Source organism: Canis lupus, chromosome 3 (assembly GCF_048164855.1).
Source record: "Canis lupus baileyi chromosome 3, mCanLup2.hap1, whole genome shotgun sequence".
NCBI lineage: Eukaryota > Metazoa > Chordata > Mammalia > Carnivora > Canidae > Canis > Canis lupus.
Window position 1 is genome coordinate 60686232 of NC_132840.1, and position 23341 is coordinate 60709572.

Sequence of the window (23341 nt, forward strand, 5' to 3'; positions counted from 1 at the left end):
TTTACTTATTCTATTTTGGTCAGCCTGGAACCCTAAAATTTTCTCCTACAGGATATGGCAACTTACAAGCTCATTTTTTCCCTAAATAGTACATTATTAAGTAGCAGTTTTACAAACATACATAGTTTCAAAGTAATTAACAAAATATTGTCAGATTGGATGGAGTAAAATTCAAATATGTTGGCTATAAGATATCAAGGCATTGCCCTTTATATGTAAAAACACAAAAAGATCGAAAGTAAAACAATGGAAAAAAAAAAAGTAAAATGATGGAAAAGCTATACCATGCTAACGCTAATCAAAAAACAAAACAAAAAAAAAAAACCCAAAACAGCAACAAAAACATGTAGCTATCTTAATATCAGGTAGAACAACTTTTACAGCAAATAATATAACAGGAGATAATGAAGCTTGTTTTATAATAATATAATCATTGAATTGTCAAAAGAACATAACAATGCTAAGTATTCCACTTGTAATAGAGTTTCAAAATACATGCAACAAAAACTGATAAAACTGCAAGGGGAAATAGGTAAATCCTTAATAAAAGTTGGAGATTTCAAAAAATCCCTCTCAGTAATTGAATAAGTAGGCAAAGAATAAGTTAGATTATCAAAGACTTGAATAATATTTAATTACTATCTGTGGAATGGTAATGGTATTATATCCAGCAACAGTGGAATATACAGTCTTTTATATTTACCAAGGCAGATTATAGACAGATCAACTCTGAGTAATCTACAAGAATTGAAGCCACACAAAGTATTCTCTCTGGCTATGTAGTGATTTGACAAGCTTATATATTATGCTGTATCCCCAATAGCATGACACTGCCTGTCCTGCATCCTTATTACAATATGATGGACTGTGTTCCTTAAGCTGTGCCTTTTGCTCCCATGACCTACTCACTCCATAACTGGAAGCCTGACCTTCCTCTCCCCTTCGCCTATTTTACTTAACCTCTACCCCTATCCTCTGGCATCCATCAGTTTTATGTATTTGTAGGTCTGATTCTGCATTTTGCTTGTTTATTCATGTGTTTGTTTTCTTTAGATTTGACTTCTGAGCAGAATCCTATGGTATTTGACTTTCTCATTCTGACCTATTTCATTTAGCATAATACCCTCTAGGTCCATCCATGCTGTCTCAAATGACACATTCTCCTCCTCTTTGTGGCTGTGTGATATCCCATTGTGTATGTATCTATCTTCCTTATCCATTCATTTATCAGAGGACACTTAGGTTGCTCCCAGTCTTGGCTACCGTAAATAATGCTGCAGTAAACACTGGGGTGTATGTATCTTTTCAAAATAGTGTTTTCATTTTCTTTGGGTAAATACCCAGTAGTGGAGTTACTGGATTATATTGTCTTTCTTTTTTCTTTTCCTTTCCTTTCTTTTCCTTCCTTTTTCTTTTCCTTCCTCTTTCTTTTCCTTCCTCTTTCATTTCTTTTCCTTTCTTTTCTCCTTTCCTTTTCTTTTTCTTTTTCTTTCTTTTTCTTTTTTTTTCTTTTTCTTTTTCTTCTTTCTTCTTTCTTCTTTCTTCTTTCTTCTTTCTTCTTTCTTCTTTCTTCTTTCTTTCTCCTGCAAGAGGGGGTGCAGAGGAGGAGGGAAAATCTTAAGGAGGCTCCACGCTTAGCAAGGAGCCCTACTCGGGGTTCACTCCTACAACCCTAGGATTATGACCTGAGCCAAAATCAAGAGTCGGATGTTTGACCAACTGAGCCACCCAGGTGCCTCTGGATCATGTGGTTATTTCTATTTTTTATTTTCTGGGGAACCTCCACACTGTCTTTCACAGTGACTGCACCAATTTGCATTCCCACCAACAGTGCACAAGGGTTCCTTTTTCTCTTCATCCTTGCCAACACTTTGGCCATTTTGATTTTACCCATTCTGACAGGTATGAGGTAGGATCTTACTGTAGTTTTTATTTGCATTTCCCTGATGATAACTGATGTTGAGCACCTTTTCATGTGTCTCTTGGCCATCTGTAGGTATTCTTTGGAAAAATGCGTATTCACATCTTCTGACCATTTGTAAATTGGATTATTCATTTTTTGTTGAATTGTATAAGTTATTTATGTATCAGCCCCTTATCAGGTATATCATTTGCAAATATTGTTTACCAGTCAGTAGGTTGCCTTTTTGTTTTGTTGATGTTTTCCTTTGCTGTGTAAACCTTTTTATTTTGATGCAGTTCTATAGTTTATTTTCCTTACCTCAGAAGACATATCTAGAAAAATGTTGCTATGGTGATGTCAGAGAAATTGCTACCTTTGTTCTCTGCTAGGAGTTTTATTGTGTCAGGTCTCACATTTAGATCTTTAATCCATTTTGAGTTTATTTTTGTATATAGTTTTAGAAAGTGTTCCAGTTTTATTCTTTTATATGTAGCTGGCCAGTTTCCCTAGAACCATTTATTGAAAAGACTGTCTTTCCCTGTTGTATATTCTTGTGATTGCCTAAAATATTTATTTGCCTTAAACACTTTTTCCAAGAAAACAGTACATCAAAACAAAGTAAAATGGCATCAGCTTGTTAATGCATTTTATGTTAATTGCTATTACATGTTAGATATTTGTTTATAGGCTGTAGGTGAGACCCAACCTAATATATTTTCGTAGGTTTTCTTCAATATTTTTACAGATTCAAATAATGTTTTTACACAATTAGGTTCATATTATGTATATATTTTTACATTCTGGTAACTATGTTAGGTCATGAATATTTTTAATGTCATTAAGTTTTTTTCAAATACCTGTTTTTATTGTTATATAATTTTTTATTGTATTTATTTACCATAATTTAATTATCTAACTTCAGTTATGTTTATTATCCTTATAATTTAATATTCTAAATAATTTTAAATTAGCAAGCCATGTATAATAATCTCTTTATTGTTTTTTTTAATTGACATTCTGAGAAAAGGAATCACTGAATAAAATGGCTTGAATATTTTTAAAGATTTGGCACATTTCATCAAGTTGCTTTATAGAAATACTGTGTCAGTATACACTCCTACCAAAGTTTTCCACATATTTAACACTACCAAAACTTGAGATTATCATTTCATATTCTGCTATTCTGTTGGACTAAAAACATCCTAAAGTGTTGAAATTTACATAAGGAGGGTCTTATCTTTCATGTTTCAAAAAGTAGATAAACAGTCTACAATTCTGTTAATGTTATTATTTTCATATATGTGGAAAATATATTTCCAAGTTTAGTTTGTGTTTTTTACTTTTATTATATTTTTATATATACAAAATTTTATATGCTATAACTTATATTTTTTCCTTTAAAAAAACTCATTCTATAATCAGATGCAATCTTCTTTACCATCTAAAGATTATTTTCTTTTCTTTCCCATTAATCTGTAGAATAATATTGTACTCTGAATGCTTTGGGGCATAATTTTAGTTTAGAATATGAGTTAAAGAGTTAACTTTTTTTCTCAAATACTAAACTATTTTTCCCCAACACCATTTATTGTCACCATACAAAGTCATTGCAATATTATTGATATTCCCTGAGCTGTAAAATACACACCCATGAGTTAATTATAACTCTAAGAGTATATCTCTTAAACATCTTTACCTGTGTTGCCCATCCTCCATAATCTCCTCAGAAATTTCTTTCCTATATCTGTTTTGTTTGTTTGTTTTGTATTTTAGATTTCACATAGAAGTAAGATTGTGTTGTATATGTCTTTGTCTGTCTGACTTATTTACCATAATACCATCTAGGTCCACCATTGGTCTGCAAATGGCAAGATTTTGTTGTTTTTTATTGGCTGAGTCATAAGTCATTGTATATATACTAAATCTTCTTTATCCATTCATGTATTGAAGGATACTTAGGCTGCTTTGGTATCATGGCCACTATAAATAGTGCAGCAATGAACATAGGGATAAATATATCTCTTCAAATTGGTATTTTCATTTTACTTGAGTAAATATCCAGAGATGGAGTTGGTGGATCTTATGGTATTTCTATTTTTAATTTATTGAAGAATCTCTATACTATTTTCCATAGTGGTTGTACCAGTTTGCATTCCCACCAACAGTGCACGAGGGTTTTATTTTCTCCATATTCTCACTAGTACTTCTAACTTTTTGTCTTTTTGATGTTAGCCATCCTGACAGGTATGAAGTGGGATCTCATCATGGTTTTGACTTCCATTTCCCCAATGATTAGTGATACTGAGCATCTCTTCATGTGTGTGCACATCTTCTTTGGAGATAAAAAGTCTATTCGAGTTCTCTGCCCATTTCTTAACCTGTTTCTTTTTTTTGGATTAAGTTATATATATATTTTTTATTGGAGTTCAATTTTCCAAAATATAGCATAACACCCAGTGCTCATCCCATCAAGTGCCCCCCTCAGTGCCTGTCACCCAGTCACCCCCACCCCCAGCCCACCTCCCTTTCCACCACCCCTTGTTCGTTTCCCAGAGTTAGGAGTCTCTCCTGTTCTGTCTCCCTCTCTGATATTTCCCACTCATTTTCTTTCCTTTCCCCTTTAGTACCTTTCACTTATTTTTTATATTCCCAAAATGAATGAGACCATATAATGTTTCTTCTTCTCTGATTGACTTATTTCACTCAGCATAATACCCTCCAGTTCCATCCATGTCAAAATGGTGGGTATTTGTCGTTTCTAATGGCTGAGTTCCATTGTGTGTGTGTGTGTGTGTGTGTGTGTGTGTGTGTGTGTGTGTATGTCTATGTGTATGTGTATATATATATATGTATATATATATACACACATACACACATATACCACATCTTCTTTATCCATTCATCTTTCAGTGGACACCGAGGCTCTTTCCACAATGTGGCTATTGTGGACATTGCTGCTATAAACATTGGGGTGAGAGGAGGGGCAAGATGGTGGAAGAGTAGGGTCCCCAAGTCAGCTGTCCCCACCAAATTACCTAGATAAGCTTCAAATTATCCTGAAAATCTACGAATTCGGCCTGAGATTTAAAGAGAGAATAGCTGGAATGCTACAGTGAGAAGAGTTCGCGCTTCTACCAAGGTAGGAAGACGGGGAAAAAGAAATAAACAAAAGGCATCCAAGGGGGAGGGGCCCCGCGAGGAGCCGGGCTAAGGCCGGGGCGAGCGTCCCCAGGACAGGAGAGCCCCGGCCCGGAGAAGCAGGAGCTGCACCAATCTTCCTGGCGGAAAGGGGCTCGCAGGGAGTTGGAGCAGGACCCCAGGAGGGCCAGGGATGCCCTCAGGCTTCCAGGGACACTAAGAGCAACTGCACACCTGGGAGAGTCCGCAGAGCTCCCTAAGGGCTGCAGCGCACGCGGGACCCGGGAGAAGCTCTGAGGGGCTCGGGCTGTGGCTCCGCGGAGAGGGCTGTGCGGCCAGGAGCGCGAATCCAACAGCGCAGGCCCCGGGAGCACAGGGCGCCGGGACACAGCCCAGGATCCGGCCTCCCCCCGGGACAGGCAGAGGCCGGGAGGGCCCAGGACAGCAAGGACACTCCTGCCCCGAGCTGAGCAGATCAGCGGCCTCGCCCAGAGCCTCCAGGCCCTGCAGACCGAGAGCTCTGGAGTTACTGCGGAGGCTGACTCCAGGGCTCCAGAGCTGGCCCCGCCACTGGGGCTGTTCCTCCTGGGGCCTCACGGGGTAAACAACCCCGACTGAGCCCTGCACCAGGCAGGGGGCAGAGCAGCTCCCCCAAGTGCTCACACCTGAAAATCAGCACAACAGGCCCCTCCCCCAGAAGACCAGCTAGACGGACAAGTTCCAGAGGAAGTCAACGGACTTAAAGCATACAGAATCAGAAGATACTCCCCTGTGGTTTTTGTTTGTTTTTTGTTTTTTTGTTTTTTTTTTTTGTTTTTTTTTTTTGTTTTTGTTTTTTTTTTGCTTTTTGGTTTGCTTCCCCCACCCCCTTTTTTTTCCTTTCTTTCTTCTTCTTTCTCTTTTTCTTCTCTTTTTTTTCCTTTTTTTCTTCCTTTTTTCTTTTTTCTTTTTCTCTTTTCTTTCCTTCTTTCCTCTTTCCTTCTCCTTTTCCCAATACAACTTGTTTTTGGCCATTCTGCACTGAGCAAAATCACTAGAAGGAAAACCTCACTTCAAGAGAAAGAATCAGAAACAGTCCTCTCTCCCACAGAGTTACAAAATCTGGATTACAATTCAATGTCAGAAAGCCAATTCAGAAGCACTATTATACAGCTACTGGTGGCTCTAGAAAAAAGCATAAAGGACTCAAGAGACTTCATGACTGCAGAACTTAGATCCAATCAGGCAGAAATTAAAAATCAATTGAATGAGATGCAATCCAAACTAGAAGTCCCAACGACGAGGGTTAACGAGGTGGAAGAACGGGTGAGTGACATAGAAGACAAATTGACGGCAAAGAGGGAAACTGAGGAAAAAAGAGACAGACAGTTAAAAGACCATGAAGACAGATTAAGGGAAATAAACGACAGCCTGAGGAAGAAAAACCTACGTTTAATTGGGGTTCCTGAGGGCGCCAAAAGGGACAGAGGGCCAGAATATGTATTTGAACAAATCCTACCTGAAAACTTTCCTAATCTGGGAAGGGAAACAGGCATTCAGATCCAGGAAATAGAGAGATTCCCCCCCTAAAATTAATAAAAACCGTTCAACACCTCAACATTTAATAGTGAAGCTTGCAAATTCCAAAGATAAAGAGAAGATCCTTAAAGCAGCAAGAGACAAGAAATCCCTGACTTTTATGGGGAGGAATACTAGGGTAACAGCAGACCTCTCCACAGAGACCTGGCAGGCCAGAAAGGGCTGGCAGGATATATTCAGGGTCCTAAATGAGAAGAACATGCAACCAAGAATCCTTTATCCAGCAAGGCTCTCATTCAAAATGGAAGGAGAGATAAAGAGCTTCCAAGACAGTCAGGAACTGAAAGAATATGTGACCTCCAAACCAACTCCGAAAGAAATTTTAAGGGGGCCTCTTAAAATTCCCCTTTAAGAAGAAGTTCAGTGGAACAGTCCACAAAAACAAGGACTGAATAGATACCATGATGACACTAAACTCATATCTGTCAATAGTAACTATGAACGTGAACGGGCTAAATGGCCCCATCAAAAGGCGCAGGGTTTCAGACTGGATAAAAAAGCAGGACCCATCTATTTTCTGTCTCCAAGAGACTCATTTTAGACAGAAGGACACCTACAGCCTGAAAATAAAGGTTGGAGAACCATTTACCATTCCAATGGTCCTCAAAAGAAAGCAGGGGTAGCCATCCTTATATCAGATAAACTAAAATTTGCCCCGAATGTGGGAGCTGCCAAAGATATCAATCAATTAATAACCAAAGTGAAGAAATACTTAGATAATAATACACTTATACTTGGTGACTTCAATCTAGCTCTTTCTATACTCGATAGGTCTTCTAAGCACAACATCTTCAAAGAAACCTGAGCTTTAAATGATACACTGGACCAGATGGATTTCACAGATATCTACAGAACTTTACATCCAAACTCAACTGAATACACATTCTTCTCAAGTGTACATGGAACTTTCTCCAGAATAGACCACATGTTGGGTCACAAATCGGGTCTGAACCAATACCAAAAGATTGGGATTGTCCCCTGCATATTCTCAGACCATAATGCTTTGAAATTAGATCTAAATCACAACAAGAAGTTTGGAAGGACCTCAAACACGTGGAGGTTAAGGACCATCCTGCTAAAAGATGAAAGGGTCAACCCGGAAATTAATGAAGAAGTAAAAAGATTCATGGAAACTAATGAGAATGAAGATACAACCGTTCAAAATCTTTGGGATAGAGCAAAAGCAGCCCAGAGGGGGAAATACATCGCAATACAAGCATCCATTCAAAAACTGGAAAGAACTCAAATACAAAAGCTAACCTTGCACCTAAAGGAGCTAGAGAAAAAACAGCAAATAGATACTACACCCAGCAGAAGAAGAGAGTTAATAAAGATTCGAGCAGAACTCAATGAAATTGAGACCAGAAGAACTGTGGAACTGATCAACAGAACCAGGAGTTGGTTCTTTGAAAGAATTAATAAGATAGATAAACCATCATCCAGCCTCATTAAAAAGAAGGGAGAGAAGACTCAAATTAATAAAATCATGAATGAGAAAGGAGAGATCACCACTAATACCAAGGAAATACAAGCGATTTTAAAAACATATTATGAACCGCTATACGCCAATAAATAAGGCAATCTAGAAGAAATGGACACATTTCTGGAAAGCCACAAACTACCAAAACTGGAACAGGAAGAAATAGAAAACCTGAACAGGCCAATAACCAGGGAGGAAATTGAAGCAGTCATCAAAAACCTCCCAAAACACAAAAGTCCAGGGCCAGATGGCTTCCCTGGGGAATTCTATCAAACATTTAAAGAAGAAATCATACCTATTCTCAAAGCTGTTTGGAAAGATAGAAAGAGATGGAGTACTTCCAAATTCGTTCCATGAGGCCAGCATCACCTTAATTCCAAAACCAGACAAAGACCCCACCAAAAAGGAGAATTATAGACCTATGTCCCTGATGAACATGGATGCAAAAATTCTCAACAAGATACTAGCCAATAGGATCCAACAGTACATTAAGAAAATTATTCACCATGACCAAGTGGGATTTATACCTGGGACACAAGGCTGGTTCAACACTCGTAAAACAATCAATGTGATTCATCATATCAGCAAGAGAAAAACCAAGAACCATATGATCCTCTCATTAGATTCAGATTTCACACAGTTTTCCAGAATGGCTGTACCAGTTCAAATTCCTACCAACAGTGCAAGAGGGTTCCCCTTTCTCCACATCCTCTCCCACATTTGTTGTACCCTGGCTTGTTAATTTTCCCCATTCTCACTGGTGTGAGGTGGTATCTCATTGTGGTTTTGATTTGTATTTCCCTGATGGCCAGTGATACGGAGCATTTTCAGATGCGGTGATACGGAGCAACAAGCATGTGCTTGTTGGCCATGTCTATGTCTTCCTCTGTGAGATTTCTGTTCATGTCTTTTGCCCATTTCATGATTGGATTATTTGTTTCTTTGGTGTTGAGTTTAATAAGTTCTTTATAGATCTTGGAAACTAGCCCTTTATCTGATAGGTCATTTGCAAATATCTTCTCCCATTCTGTAGGTTGTCTTTTAGTTTTGCTGACTGTATCCTTTGCTGTGCAAAAGCTTCTTATCTTGATGAAGTCCCAATAATTCATTTTTGCTTTTGTTTCTTTTGCGTTCGTGGATGTATCTTGCAAGAACTTAGTGTGGCTGAGTTCAAAAAGGGTGTTGCCTGTGTTCTCCTCTAGGATTTTGATGGAATCTTGTCTCACATTTAGATCTTTTATCCATTTTGAGTTTATCTTTGTGTCTGGTGAAAGAGAGTGGTCTAGTTTCATTCTTCTGCATGTGGATATCCAATTTTCCCAGCACCATTTATTGAAGAGACTGTCTTTCTTCCAATGGATAGTGTTTCCTGCTTTGTCGAATATTAGTTCACCATGAAGTTGAGGGTCCACTTCTGGGTTCTCTATTCTGTTCCATTGATCTATGTGTCTGTTTTTGTGCCAGTACCACACTGTCCTTTTGACCACAGCTTTGTAGTACAACCTGAAATCTGGCATTGTGATGCGCCCAGCTATGGTTTTCTTTTTTAAAATTCCCCTAGCTATTTGGGGTCTTTCTGATTCCCCACAAATCTTAAGATTATTTGTCCAACTCTTTGAAGAACGTCAATGGTATTTTGATAGGGATTGCATTAAATGTGTAAATTGCCCTGGGTAGCATTGACATTTTCACACTATTAATTCTTCTAATCCATGAGCATGGAATGTTTTTACATCTCGTTGTGTCTTCCTCAATTTCTTTCAGAAGTGTTCTGTAGTTTTTAGGGTATAGATACTTTACCTCTTTCTTTAGGTTTATTCCTAGGTATCTTATGCTTTTGGGTTCAATTGTAAATGGGAATGGGATTGACTCCTTAATTTCTCTTTCTTCAGTCTCATTGTTAGTGTATAGAAATGCCACTGACTTATGGGCATTGATTTTGTATCCTGCTACACTGCTGAATTGCTGCCTGGGTTCTAGCAATCTTGGGGTGGAGTCTTTCGGGGTTTTCTATGTACTGTATCATGTCATCTGCATAGAGGGAGAGTTTGACTTCTTCTTTGCCAATTTGAATGACATTTATTTCTTTTTGTTGCCTGGTTGCTGAGGCTAGAACTTCTAGTACTATGTTGAATAGCAGTGGTGAGAGTAGACATCCGTGTCTTGTTCCTGATCTTAAGGGAAAGGCTCCCAGTGTTTCGCCATTGAGAATGATATATGCTGTGGGCTTTTCGTAGATGGCTTTTAAGATGCTGAGGAATGTTCCCTCTATCCCTACACTCTGAAGAGTTTTGATCAGGAATGGATGCTGTATTTTATCAAATGCTTTCTCTGCATGTATTGAGAGGATCATATGGTGCTTGTTTTTTCTCTTGCTGATATGATCAATCATATTGATTGCTTTGCGAGTGTTGAACCAGCCTTGCATCCCAGGGATAAATCCCACTTGGTGAATAATTTTCTTAATGTATTGTTGTATCCTATTGGCTAGTATCTTGTTGAGAATTTTTGCATCCATGTTCATCAGGGAGATAGGTCTATAATTCTCCTTTTTGGTGGGGTCTTTGTCTGGTTTTGGAATTAAGGTGATGCTGGCCTCATAGAACGAGTTTGGACGTATTCCATCCCTTTCTATCTTTCCAAACAGCTTTAGTAGAATAGGTATGGTTTCTTCTTTAAACGTTTGATAAAATTCCTCAGGGAAGCCATCTGGCCCTGGACTTTTATGTGTTGGGAGGTTTTTGATGACTGCTTCAGTTTCCTCCCTGGTTATTGGCCTATTCAGGTTTTCTATTTCTTCCAGTTCCAGTTTTGGTAGTTTGTGGTTTTCCAGAAATGCGTCATAATAAGTTTTAAGATCATTTGTATTTCCTTGGTATTAGTGGTGATCTCTCCTTTCTCATTCATGATTTTATTAATTTGAGTCTTCTCTCTCTTCTTTTTAATAAGGCTGGATAATGGTTTATCTATCTTATTAATTCTTTCAAAGAACCAACTCCTGGTTTTGTTAATCTGTTCCATAGTTCTTCTGGTGTCTATATCATTGAGTTCTGCTCGAATCTTTATTAACTGTCTTCTTCTGCTGAGTGTAGGATCTATTTGCTGTTTTTTCTCTAGCTCCTTTAGGTGCAAGGTTAGCTTTTGTATTTGAGTTCTTTCCAGTTTTTGGATGGATGCTTGTATTGCGATGTATTTCCCCCTCCGGACTGCTTTTGCTCTATCCCAAAGATTTTGAATGGTTGTATCTTCATTCTCATTAGTTTCCATGAATCTTTTTAATTCTTCTCTAATTTCCTAATTGACCCTTTCATCTTTTAGCAGGGTGGTCCTTAACTTCCACGTGTTTGAAATCCTTGCAAACTACTTCTTGTGATTTAGGTCTAATTTCAAAGCATTATGATCTGAAAATATGCAGAGGACGATCATTTACAGCCCTTGCTTCTTTGGAGATGTTGTGCTTAGAAGATCTGTCGATTGTAGAAAGCGCTACATTCAAGTCACCAAGTATAAGTTTATCTAAGTATGTCTTAACTTTGGTTATTAATTGATTGTTATACTTGGCAGCTCCCACATTCAGGACATAAATATTGATGATTGATAGGTCCTTTTGTTGGATAAATCCTTTATGTATGATATATGTCCCTCTTCATCTCTTACTACAGTCTTTGGGATAAACTTTAATTTATCTGATATGAGGATGGCTACCCCTGCTTTCTTTTGACGACCTTTGAATGGTAAATGGTTCTCCAATCTTTTATTTTTATGCTGTAGGTGTCCTTAGGTCTAAAATGAGTCTCTTGTAGACAGAAAATAGGTGGGTCTTGCTTTTTTATCCAGTCTGAAACCCTGCGCCTTTTGATGGGGTCATTAGGCCTATTCACGTTCAGAATTACTATTGAAAGATATGAATTTAGTGTCATCATGATACCTATTGAGTCCCTGTTTTTGTGGATTGTGCCCTTGGACTTCCTCTTTCTATTACAGAGGCCTCCTTAGTATTTCTTACAGAGCCGGCTTGGCGGTCACATATTCTTTCAGATTCTGCCTATCTTGGAAGCTCTTTATCTCTCTTTCTAGTCTCAATGCGAGTGTTGCTGGATAGAGTATTCTTGGGTGCATGTTTCTTCTCATTTAGGACCCTGAATATGTCCTACCAGCCCTTTCTGGCCTGCCAGGTCTCTGTGGAAAGGTCTGCTGTTAACCTAATACTTCTCCCCATAAAGGTTAGGGATTTCTTGTCTCTTGCTACTTTAGGGATCATCTCTTTATCTTTGGAATTTGCAAGTTTCACTATTAAAGGTCGAGGTGTTGAGCAGTTTTTATTGATTTTAGGGGGGTGGGGATCTCTTTATTTCCTGGATCTGAATGCCTGTTTCCCTTCCCAAGTTAGGAAAGTTCTTAGCTATGATTTGTTCAAATACATATACTGGACCTCCGTCCCTTTTGGCACCCTTGGGAACTCCAATTAAACAGATTTTTCCTTCTGAGGCTGTCATTTATTTCCCTTAACCTTTCCTCATGGTCTTTTGTTTTTCTCTTTTTTCCTCAGTTTCCTTCCTTACCATCAACTTTTCTTCTATGTCACTCACTCATTCTTCTACCTTGTTAACCCTCGTTGTTAGGACCTCTAGTTTGTATTGCATCTCATTTAATTGATTTTTAATTTTTGCCTGATTAGATCTAAATTCTGCAGTCATGAAGTCTCTTGAATCCTTTATGCTTTTTTTCTAGAGTTACCCGTAGCTTTATAATAGTGCTTCTGAATTGGCTTTCTGACATTGAATTGTAATCCAGATTTTGTAACTCTGTGTGAGAGAGGACTGTTTCTGATTCTTTCTTTTGAGGTGAGTTTTTCCCTCTAGTTATTTTGCTCAGTGCAGAGTGTCCAAAAACACTCTGTACTGTAAAAAGGAGAAAAATGAAGAGAAAAAAGAAAAAAAAGAAGAAAAGAAAAAAAGGGGGGTGGGGGAAGCAAACAGAAAACAAAAACAAGGGGGAGTATTCTCTGACTCTATATACTGTAAATCCCTCCACTTCCCCTGGAACTTTCCAGTGCTGCTTGGTCAATAACTTGCTTTTTTTCTGTCCTTCTAGCTGGTCTTCTGATGGAGGGGCCTGCTGTGCTGATTCTCAGATGTGTGCACCTGGGGGAGCTGCTCAGCCCCCTGCCAGGTGCTCGGCTCAGTGGGAGTTGTTTATCCTCTTAATCTGTGAGGCCACTGTGAGGCTCAGTGGGGGTTGTTTATCCTGTAAGGCCCCAGGAGAAACAATAACAGTGGCTGTGCCAGCTCTCCAGCCCTGGAGTCAGCTCCTGCAGTAACTACCGCAGCTCCCAGTCCTCAGGGGCCTGGATGCTCCGGGGGCGGGGGGGGCAGATCTGCAAAGCTTGGGGCCACCCGGCAGGAGTGTCCTTGCTGTCCTGTATCCTCCTGGCCTTCGTCTGTCCTGGGGGGAGCACCGGATCCTGGGCTGTGTCCCCCAGCACCAGGTGCTCCAGGGCCTGCACTGCTGGAATCGCGCTCCCGGGTCAGTGCAGCCGCTTCTGCATGGAGCTGCCGCTGGAGCCGCCGCCTGAAGTGCTCCAGGGCCCCGCTGGGCGCGTGCTGCAGCCCTTTAGGGAGCTTGGCCGTGGTGTGTGGCATGCTCTCCCCAGGGGCACAGGTCCTCTCTTAGTGCCCCTGGGATCCTGAGGGCATCGCCGCCCCTCCTGGGATCCTGCCCGAGTTCCCTGTGAGTGCCTTTCAGTCTGGGATGATTGGTGAAGCTCCTGCTTCCCCGGGCCTGGACTTTCCTGTCCTGGGTGAACTTGCTGCTTGGCCTTAGCCGGCTCCTTGTGGGGCCCCTCCCCCTTGGATGCTTTTTTATTTCTTTATTTTTTTTTTTTCGTCTTCCTACCTTGAGAGAAACGCAAACTCTTCTCACTGTAGCGTTCCAGCTGTTCTCTCTTTAAATCTTAGACTGAATTCATAGGTTTTCAGGATGATTTGAAAGTTACCTAGGTAAGTTGGTGGGGACAGTTGTTTTGGGGACCCTACTCTTCTGCCATCTTACCCCTCCTCCTAAGTTATACATTTTTAAATTCATTTTGAAGATAAACCACTTATTAGATGTGTGATTTGTACAGATCTCTCTTTCCGTAGGTTGCCTTTTCATTGTTAATAATTTCTTTCAATGTGCTGAGCTTTTTAATTTGGTGTAATTCTATTTCCTTATTTTAGCGTTTGTTGACCTTGCTTGAAGAGACTGGTACAAGAAAACATTGCTAGGAGCCTTCTGCCTATGTTTTCTTTAGGCATTTTATGGTTTTGGGTCTTACATTCAAATCTTTAATCCATTATGAATTTATTTTCACATATGGTGTACGGAAGTGGTCCAGTTTCATTCTTTTCCATGTTAGCTGTGTAATTTCCTTAGCACTACTTCTTAAAGAAATGTCTTTTCCCCATTGTGTGTTCTTGTCTCCTTTGTCCATTAGCTGACTATATTGTTGTGCCCAAGATCGGCCAATCCGAGAAACCGCCAAGGAGCCAACACCGATGCAAACACACGAGGGTTTACTGGAGCCTGGGTCCAAGTATACCCGACGCAGTGGAGCAGGGACTTGGACCCTGAGACTAAGAGGCTTAGCAACTTTATAGGGCCAGTGGCCAATGGGATACGCAGAAAGTTGCACAGTCATGCTGGTCCCTTGAGCCGGATTTCCGGTTAGGGTATGCCCTGGTCTTTGACTAGGGCAAGGCAGTATCACTGGGCCGGATTTCGGATTAGGGTGTGTCCTGGTCTTTGATTAGGGTGGGGCAGTGCCCTAAGTAAGAAGCAGGTCAGCACAAGGCGGGTGCAGCCCAAAATAGAGTCAGTCCTGCTCTGCTTGTCCAGGGGTAGGGGATTCTGTTAAATTTCCTGGATCCCACGTTTATAAGCATGTTTTTTTCTGAGCCCTCTATTGTGTTCCATTGACCTATGTGTTTATCTTTGTGCCAGTACCATACTGTTTTGACTACTACAGCTTTGTAATATATCTTGAAGTGTGGGATTGTGATATCTGCAGCTATGCTCTTTTTTCTCAAGATTGCTTTAGCTATTTAGGGTCTTTTTTCTTTTTCTTTTTTAAAAGATTTTATTTATTCCTGAGAGAAACAGAGAGAGAGGTAGAGACACAGGCAGAGGGAGAAGTAGGCTCCCTGCAAGGAGCCTGATGCAGGACTCCATCCCAGGACCCTGAGCCAAAGGCAGACACTCAACTGCTGAGCCTCCAGGTGTCCCCTAGGGTCTTTGTTCTATACAAATTTTAGAATTATTTGTTCTAGTTCTGTGAAAATATACTGTTGTGTTTTTATAGGGGTTGCATTGAATCTGTAGATGGCTTTGGATAGTATGAACATTTTCAACAGTATTCTTCTAGTCTATGAGCATGGTATATCTTTCATTTGTGATAAATGAAACTAGTGATAACTAGTTTCTCTGATCATGTCTCACAGTTTTCAAAGTACAGATCTTTTACCTCCTTGGTTAAATTTATTCCTAGGTGTTTTATTCTTTTAGATATAACTGTGAGATTATTTTCTGAATTTCTCTTAGAATTCATTATTCAGTATAAAAAGGCAACAAATTTCTGGGTGTTATGTTTTTTTTTTCTGTGACTTAATTTATAATTTTAACTTTTTTGCTGGCATCTTTAAGGGTTTTTTTAAATATAGCATCATGTCATCTGTAAATAGTGACAGATTTAAGTCTTCTGTTCCAATTTGGACACCTTTTATTTATTTTTCTTGCCTAATTTCATGGCCAGGACTTGTAGTACTGTGTTGCACAAAAGTGGGGAGAGTGGAAATCCTTATTTTCGTTTCTGATCTTAGAAGAAAAGCTTTCAACATTACACCATTGAGTATGATGTTAGCTGTATGTCTGCCAAGTATTGCCTTTATCATGTTGAGAATGTCTTCCTTCCCTATTAGTCCAGTTGCCCTTTAAACCAGTTGTCCTTTAAGATTGGAGGTAAAGAGTTAACAATGACTTCCTTCCCTATTAGTCCCTATTTGTTGTGTACCCCCCAGGTGAGCAAATCTGGCCCATTAGTGAGATCTCCTCCTACTGCAGGTCTTCACATGGGGAGTGAGGTGCTTGTCATTACCTCTCTCCCATACCTTCTCCCCTTTTCTGTATGGTCTCCTTATTGTTTGCCATGCAGAAGCTCTTTAATCAGTTCCCAGCTCTTCGGGAGGAATTACTCTGTAGGTACATGTAGATTTTGTGTGTCCATGGGAGGGGGTAAATTCAGGATCTTCTTATGCCACTATCTTGGACTGTCTCCATTTAATACTGTTAACACAGTGATTTGTGCATGTTTTATCTCCTCTAACAAGGTAGTAAGTCTTTACTTTCTGTAAATTCCCTTAAGTGAGTGAGTGCATGTCATTCGAATTCATAAATTTTTTCATTACTAGCATATTTTTGATAAAATATTGAAGTATTTTAAACCATCCCTTATTGTCTGGGAAAAAAACACTTTTTAGAGAGAAATGGGGGGGGGGGGCGGGATTTGGGTAGGGCAAGAAGGAGGGAGAGAGAAAGACAGAATCTTAAGCATGGGGCTTGATCTCACAACCCTGAGATCATGACCTGAGCTCAAATCAAGAGTCAGATGCTTAACCAACTGAGCCACCCAGGCACCACAAAAAAATCATTTATGTTCTAAGAAGGGAACTACACTAGATGATCTGTGAGCTTCATTCCATTTAAGAAGTTTTACTTCCCATAATTCTAAGTGTGTGTTTTTGTGTGTGCGTGCACGCACATATGCAGTGTTAAGAAATTTGCTCAACCCTTTATTTGCTTAACTCCCTAATTACATTTATTATACATTATTTGAAGAATTAGAGGTATAGTCTCATAATCATAAAGATGTTTAGGTGTTCTGTTCAGTCTCAAATCCAATCCTTTAAAAAGAAAGTGGCTAATAGCCAGGAGTAAAGAAAAACATTTACTGAAAAATATTTTTCAATTAATACTCCTACAACTTTGCTGAAAGCCCAGTCCATATATGCATATTGCTGATCATTAAAAATTAAGTCTTTATCTCCATTCTTAAAAATGAGTTTGTTTTTCAAATAGCCATTACTAACAGTTTTAGGTTTAGGTGTACAACAAAATTGAGGTGAAGGTACAGACTTTTCCCATACATGTCTGCTACCACATATGCATTGCCTTCCCCATTATCAATATCACTCACCAAGGATGAGCCTACATTGACGGATCGTAATCACCCAGTGTCCACAGTTTCAGATTTGCTCTTGATATTTCAGTCTGTGGGTTTGGACAAATATATAATGATACGTATTCATCATTACAGCAGCATACAGAGTAGTTTCACTGCCCTAAAAATTCTCTGTGTGCTGTCTGTTGATCCTCTTCATCCCCCACCCTGGTTGACCGCTGGTCTTTACTGTATCCATAGTTTCACCTTTTACGGAAAGTTATGCTATTGGAATTCTAGTAATAGTAACAGCAATTTCTCATTGGCTTTCCAATGAGAAAACCTTAATGTGCATTTAAGGTTCCTCCATGTCTTTTCATAGCTTGATAGTTCATTGCTTTCAGTTTATTTATCTATCACCTGCTGAAGGACATCTTGGCTGTTTCGCAGTTTTGACAGTCATGAGTAAAACTGCTGTACACATCCATGTGCAAGTTTGTTTTTAAAAATGTGCTTCACTGTATTTTTTACTGTCAAGTTTGCTGTTCAAAGACAATATACATATTAAAAGAATCTGTTACTTAAGCTTTATCTTATCAAATATGCCTTTCTTTAACAGATAAAAAGTTCCCCCCACCGCCATAAACTAATAAAGACATTTGTATTATAGAAGCTTTTCCTTTATTTTTTACTAATTTTATTAATTCAGGCAAAAAAATCTGAATTGATCAGCCACATTTTAATTTTTAATTAATTTGAACATATGCATATCTATTACTGGCAACAACTCTTGAAATTTTTTAATTAAAATTCAAATTTAAGAAATTATTGAAGTGATAGTATTAATTTGAAAAATGTGTACATTAAACACTACTTATAATAAAAGATCATGCAAGCAGAATTCTTTAGCTATGTTTAGCAAATGAAAGTAGAAGCAGATAATAAAAATATTTCTTAGGGAGTAAACAAAATAAACAGTGAATAATTTAAACATTCTATATTGGAAGTAGGTACTATATGAAGTGTTACTGTTTTAAAGGATAATATCCAAGAAGAAATCATAGTTTGTTAAAGAGCTCTCTTTTGTTTCTGCTTTTTAAATGAGCATATTGTCAACTGGTAGTAGGGACATAGGAACATTTTTGCTACAGGGGAGGAGGACTAGTCAAATGCATTAAGGTCTTAATGCAAACAGAATTGCTCTGCAGTTTAATTTGTCCTGTTCTATACCTGGCTGACAGATGTAAATGCATGGGTGAATAACGGGGTGTTACAGGACAGGAAACACAGCTTTTCCTAGGCTTTATAAGTCATACAAAGTGAAAGGCTGAGTAAATGACAATTGTGCAAGTTTGTAGCAGCCAACATTACTATGGCACGGTGTCTGTGCCCCCTGTCTGTAGGATGACAGCCTGACTCAGAATCACTAGTAAGTTACATTTCTCCTAAGGTGCTTTAGCATGTGTGTGGAGTAGTGCAGAGAAACAGATCAGTTATGGCCACTTGACTCTGTCTCTTGTGCCTCTACATCCTGGCCTGAGAAATGAGTGTGACACTAACTTTCAGTAGTGTGGGAGCAGAACTGGGTAATATGAAGGAAGCATGTAGTCAGTGTTGTACAAGACTTCGTTGTACTCATAAAACATGCTTGATGATGTTTATTTCTCCAATGGGATTTTAAAATGCCAGATAAGAAGAAAAGTCTGTTCAAAAACACCTTTTAACAAAGAATCGTTTCTTCTTGGATGTAGCCCTCCACTGTAATACTTGATTCAGTAAGGTGGCAACTTTGCAGTCAGATCTGGAACTGGACCTGGTTCAGTTCACATTACTAGGACTTGGGAGCTCTGAAGATTCCAGACTTAGTCCCGTTCTCACATCATCTTCTGAGCACACTGAGCAGTGGCTCATCACAAGAAGTTTCAGCCCAAGCTGAGATGCTATGGGTTAGATTAATTATCATATTTTAGACTTTTTATTTCGAGTGGATCCATACCAACAAAAGGTTATGCAAGGAAGCCTTTTTATTATGGATGGATATTATCTCAAAAAAAAAAAAATTAGGATAGACCTCACAATATAAAGTAGAAATCCCTTTTTTTTTTCCAAACACTATTTCAAAGCAATTGGAAATGACATAACTTTCTCATTGAGCATGACTTTTATATAACAGTTCTTCAATAGATTTGTCTTTCAAGTTTACAAAGGTTTTAAATAGGTGTGTGTCTTATTTTTTTTCCCCTCTAGAGCTGGGTGGAGAGAGCTGAGAAGCAGGCTCTTTTCTCTGATACACTCGACCTGTCAGAACTCTTCCACCCAGACACATTTCTCAATGCTCTTCGCCAGGAAACAGCAAGGTAAGGAAGGTGAACACTTCACTGGTGTATCCCTCAGGGTGTGATTCTGCTTTTTTCGCGTTGGATTACACTCCCTTCTTTGTCAGAGTAAACTTATTATTGAATTAAGGGAGTTGTGCTATTTCTGAATATTTGACATTTCTTAATGTGGTGAACTTTTAGTTTAAAAAGAATTGCTTTTAATTATGTTTTTTATTAGAACTGAAAATGGCGAAATTTAATTTTTAACATATTGATGATTGATCAGGATATGCCGTGCTTGACAGGGCAGGGAATGGTGCACTGGAGCTATTTATAGTTAAAGAGATCAGTGTTAAATAAAAGTAAATGTGTAATTTCTAAGTTGCACCAGACACATCAAGTCACCCCCTGGCAACCACTTTGCATTTTTACTTGCTGCAGACACTTCTGTGGGACATGCTGACCAGCTTCTCAGGGGGAGCAGGATTTCATAGTTAACATCAAGCTCTTTTTATAACACACTTGGATAATCATATCATATATAGATTGATGTTTTAAATAAAATAGAATGTAATAAAATATAATAAAAGATACTTGGAAAATTAAACCATATTTAGTTGTGTGTTGATTTGGGGGATTTCCATTTGTGGTGCTTGAGGGTCGTTTTATAAATATCAGTGTTTTGGTTCAACTTACAAACATTTATGGAATACTTATCATATGTCTGCATTTCAGGGTGATGGTCCATATGTGTCAGGAATGTAGGCTGCCCCCACGAGGACTTAGCTTTACAAACTGAGCATGAAGTCTTAGATATTGGGCATCATTAAGAAATCTGATTCTTGCACATTGTAAATATTTTAGTTGTAAATGAGTAGGGGTATGTTTATCATTTGTTACTCCTCGTATTTGACTTCCTGAGGATTATTTCTGTTTGACATTTGGTGTTTTACCTCCACAGGGTGATAGGCTGCTCTGTGGATAGCCTTAAGTTTGTAGCTTCATGGAAAGGTCGGCTGCAAGAAGCAAAGCTGCAGATCAAGGTAGTGTCCTGATTTCTGATGCTTCTCTATGTTTAGAAGTAATAACATTACCAAGTATGATAAAGACCTTGGAATTAGTCTCAGAGACACTTACCTTTTTAGTTTAAGATTAACAGAAATAGATTATATTTTCTATGTGAAAAGTCGAAATTAAGATGAAGCAACGTGGACAAAACAAAATCCTTTCTAATGCAAAAATAAGGATCTTGGGGATACAACATATCTAAAAATGTAACTTTTGGTTAAAAAATGATACAAATATTGAAGTTCAGTTAGGTTTCCTGTGCTAAGATTCAATTCTGTGAATATTAACTATACAAGAAAGCATATATAAAATGTAGTTTATGAATAATAGACCACGTCTTATCCTGAGGGAGTTTACAGTTTGTGAGTATATTAGTTCAGTGTTAAATTCAAGCTGTCTGTGTTTAAAAAGAAAAAAGTCAAGCCATCTTTGATGGCATAATTTTTCCTGGGTAGCTTTCCTGTTAAAAATCCATTACTTTTATAATAAATAACAGTAGGTAATCACATGCATGTTCCTGACAAAACAAATTAAAAATCTGTGGTGCACCCGTTCTTGGGGACACCAGCCTTCTCATGCATCAGTAGTGGTGTAGATGTTCTTCCTTGCTCTGTTGGCACTGACTGCTGACCTGATGTGACATGAGCAGTGCTCCCTCCCTGAAGCTCCCATCAGCTATTCCAGAGTGTGTTACACACAAGTCAGCCATTAAATAAAATCAGTGCAAGACTGTAGTTCTTCAACTTAGGTAACCTTAGTCACCTGGCTTTTCAGAAGGTCTGTTTACATAGTTGTAGTTCTCAGTTTAATAGTTTTCATCTCACTACAACTTTCTCAGGTGCCATGTAATTGATATATTATTTGTTGTCTGTCTTACCATTCTAGATTGAATTCCGCCTCTGACCTGTTCAAGCAAGGCTGTGGTTCCCCAAACCAATCAATATTTCAAACCCTCTAGACCTACTTAAGAGAACATGTATGTGTATTGACTTCTAGATCCTGAAGTGGGGGCCTCCTAGATTTCCTCATGACCATTATTGATGTGTTATTAGTTCAATGGCAGTTGTGCAGCACGGCACTGGCACCTGCCTGCACCGGGCTCCTGGTGAGCCTGCCACCTTGGTCTCGCCCATGGCTGTGTGGGGTTTGCTCCTGCAGACATGGGAGACCCCGGCTGCCCCCTTTACTACCAACACCAGCACACACAGAAAGCAAGATACCGGGTCCTCTGCCTTGCTCAGTCAGGCTTAGTACATGCATTGAGGGCCTCCTGAGCATGCACAGCCCCTAGGCTACCTACCAGCTGCCCTTCCTGTGGGCTAGGTGTGGTCCTACAGCCACTTGGGTTTGCCCCGTGATTCCACTGCTTGATGTTTGGAAGTAAGGTTTCACCTGTGCTCATCAGAACAGGGAGTCAGGAGCTGTAGATGCATACTCCCCCGAGGGAGCAAGTGAGGGAGAGCTACGGGCTGTGGTTTACTGGCCCTGCAGTGGAAAATCTGCCAAAAAACCCCAACTCCTTAAATCCTTCAGATTAAGACATGTTTTTTTTTATTAAATTTTTTTTAAATTTTTATTTACTTATGATAGAGAGAGAGAGAGAGAGAGAGGCAGAGACAGGCAGAGGGAGAAGCAGGCTCCATGCACCGGGAGCCTGATGTGGGATTCGATCCCGGGTCTCCAGGATCGTGCCCTGGGCCAAAGGCAGGCGCCAAACCGCTGCACCACCCAGGGATCCCAAGACATGTTTTTAAGATAGTTTTCACTTGTAAAACTGAGCACTTGATGTCACTGTCCTCCTGTGGTCATGTTACCCTCCAGTGGGGGATTGTTCACACATGGGACCCTCCTGTGGTCATGTTACCCTCCAATGGGGGTTGTTCACAAATGGGACCCTGAGTGCCAGGTACACAGGCCTCACCCTGTGGATCACTAACTCACCTGACAAAATCAGTTCAACAAAAATGTTTTTTCTTGGGACACCTGGGTGGCTCAGTTATTGGGCATCTATCTGCCTTCCGCCCAGGGCATGATCCTGGAGTCCCAGGATTGAGTCCTGCATTGGGGTCCCTGCATGGAGCCTGCTTCTCTCTCTGCCTCTCTCTCTCTCTCTCTGTGTCTCTCATGAATAAACAAAATCTTTAAAAAAAAAAAAAAAAGGTTTTTCTTGAGAATTTAAGTGACTGAACCAACCAGGGGTTTTGAATTATTCCATATTCTCATAGTAACAGCTTTGAATGTCTTCCTGTATTTTCACCAGTTTAAAGGATTTTTAATTCTCAGTTGACTGTACTGTTTAATTTGCTTTGCCAAGTTAATGATATTTTCTCATGCTGATCAAATACAGCAGGTTGAGAACTGGCTTAAATTTCCTGGTTTGAGAGTCTCTGTTCTGTGAAACTTTATGGCTTTAATTGAGTGTAGTGAAAAAAATCAGTGTGCTGGGATTCTGTACTAAGTTCCATTGACTGTTCTGTCCTTCCCCAGCTTTCAAAAACTTGTAAGAAACCTGTTGACAGTTCTATCTGCACTATAACTATCCTTTCCTTTCCTTAACTGTATCAAGCCATACATGTAACTTATTTTTAAAAATAACTTTTATTTATTTGAGAGAGAGAGAGCGCGAGCCTGCAAGCAGGAGCAGGGGGAGGGACAGAGGGAGA

General features: G+C 39.3%; 1 protein-coding gene across 8 annotated transcripts in view; it reads left to right on the plus strand.

Annotated features, from left to right (window-relative positions):
• DYNC2H1 (dynein cytoplasmic 2 heavy chain 1) overlaps positions 1-23341 on the plus strand; it is a 341068-nt gene that overhangs the window by 280614 nt on the left and 37113 nt on the right. For 7 of the 8 annotated variants that reach the window (XM_072821767.1, XM_072821765.1, XM_072821768.1 and 4 more), the window contains 2 exons: positions 19540-19649; positions 20572-20653. In XM_072821767.1, the coding sequence (XP_072677868.1) occupies positions 19540-19649; positions 20572-20653 (192 nt within the window). Of the gene's footprint in view, positions 1-19539; positions 19650-20571; positions 20654-21563; positions 21655-23341 lie in introns of all 8 variants that reach the window. The other variant, XR_012028538.1, reaches the window with a different exon arrangement.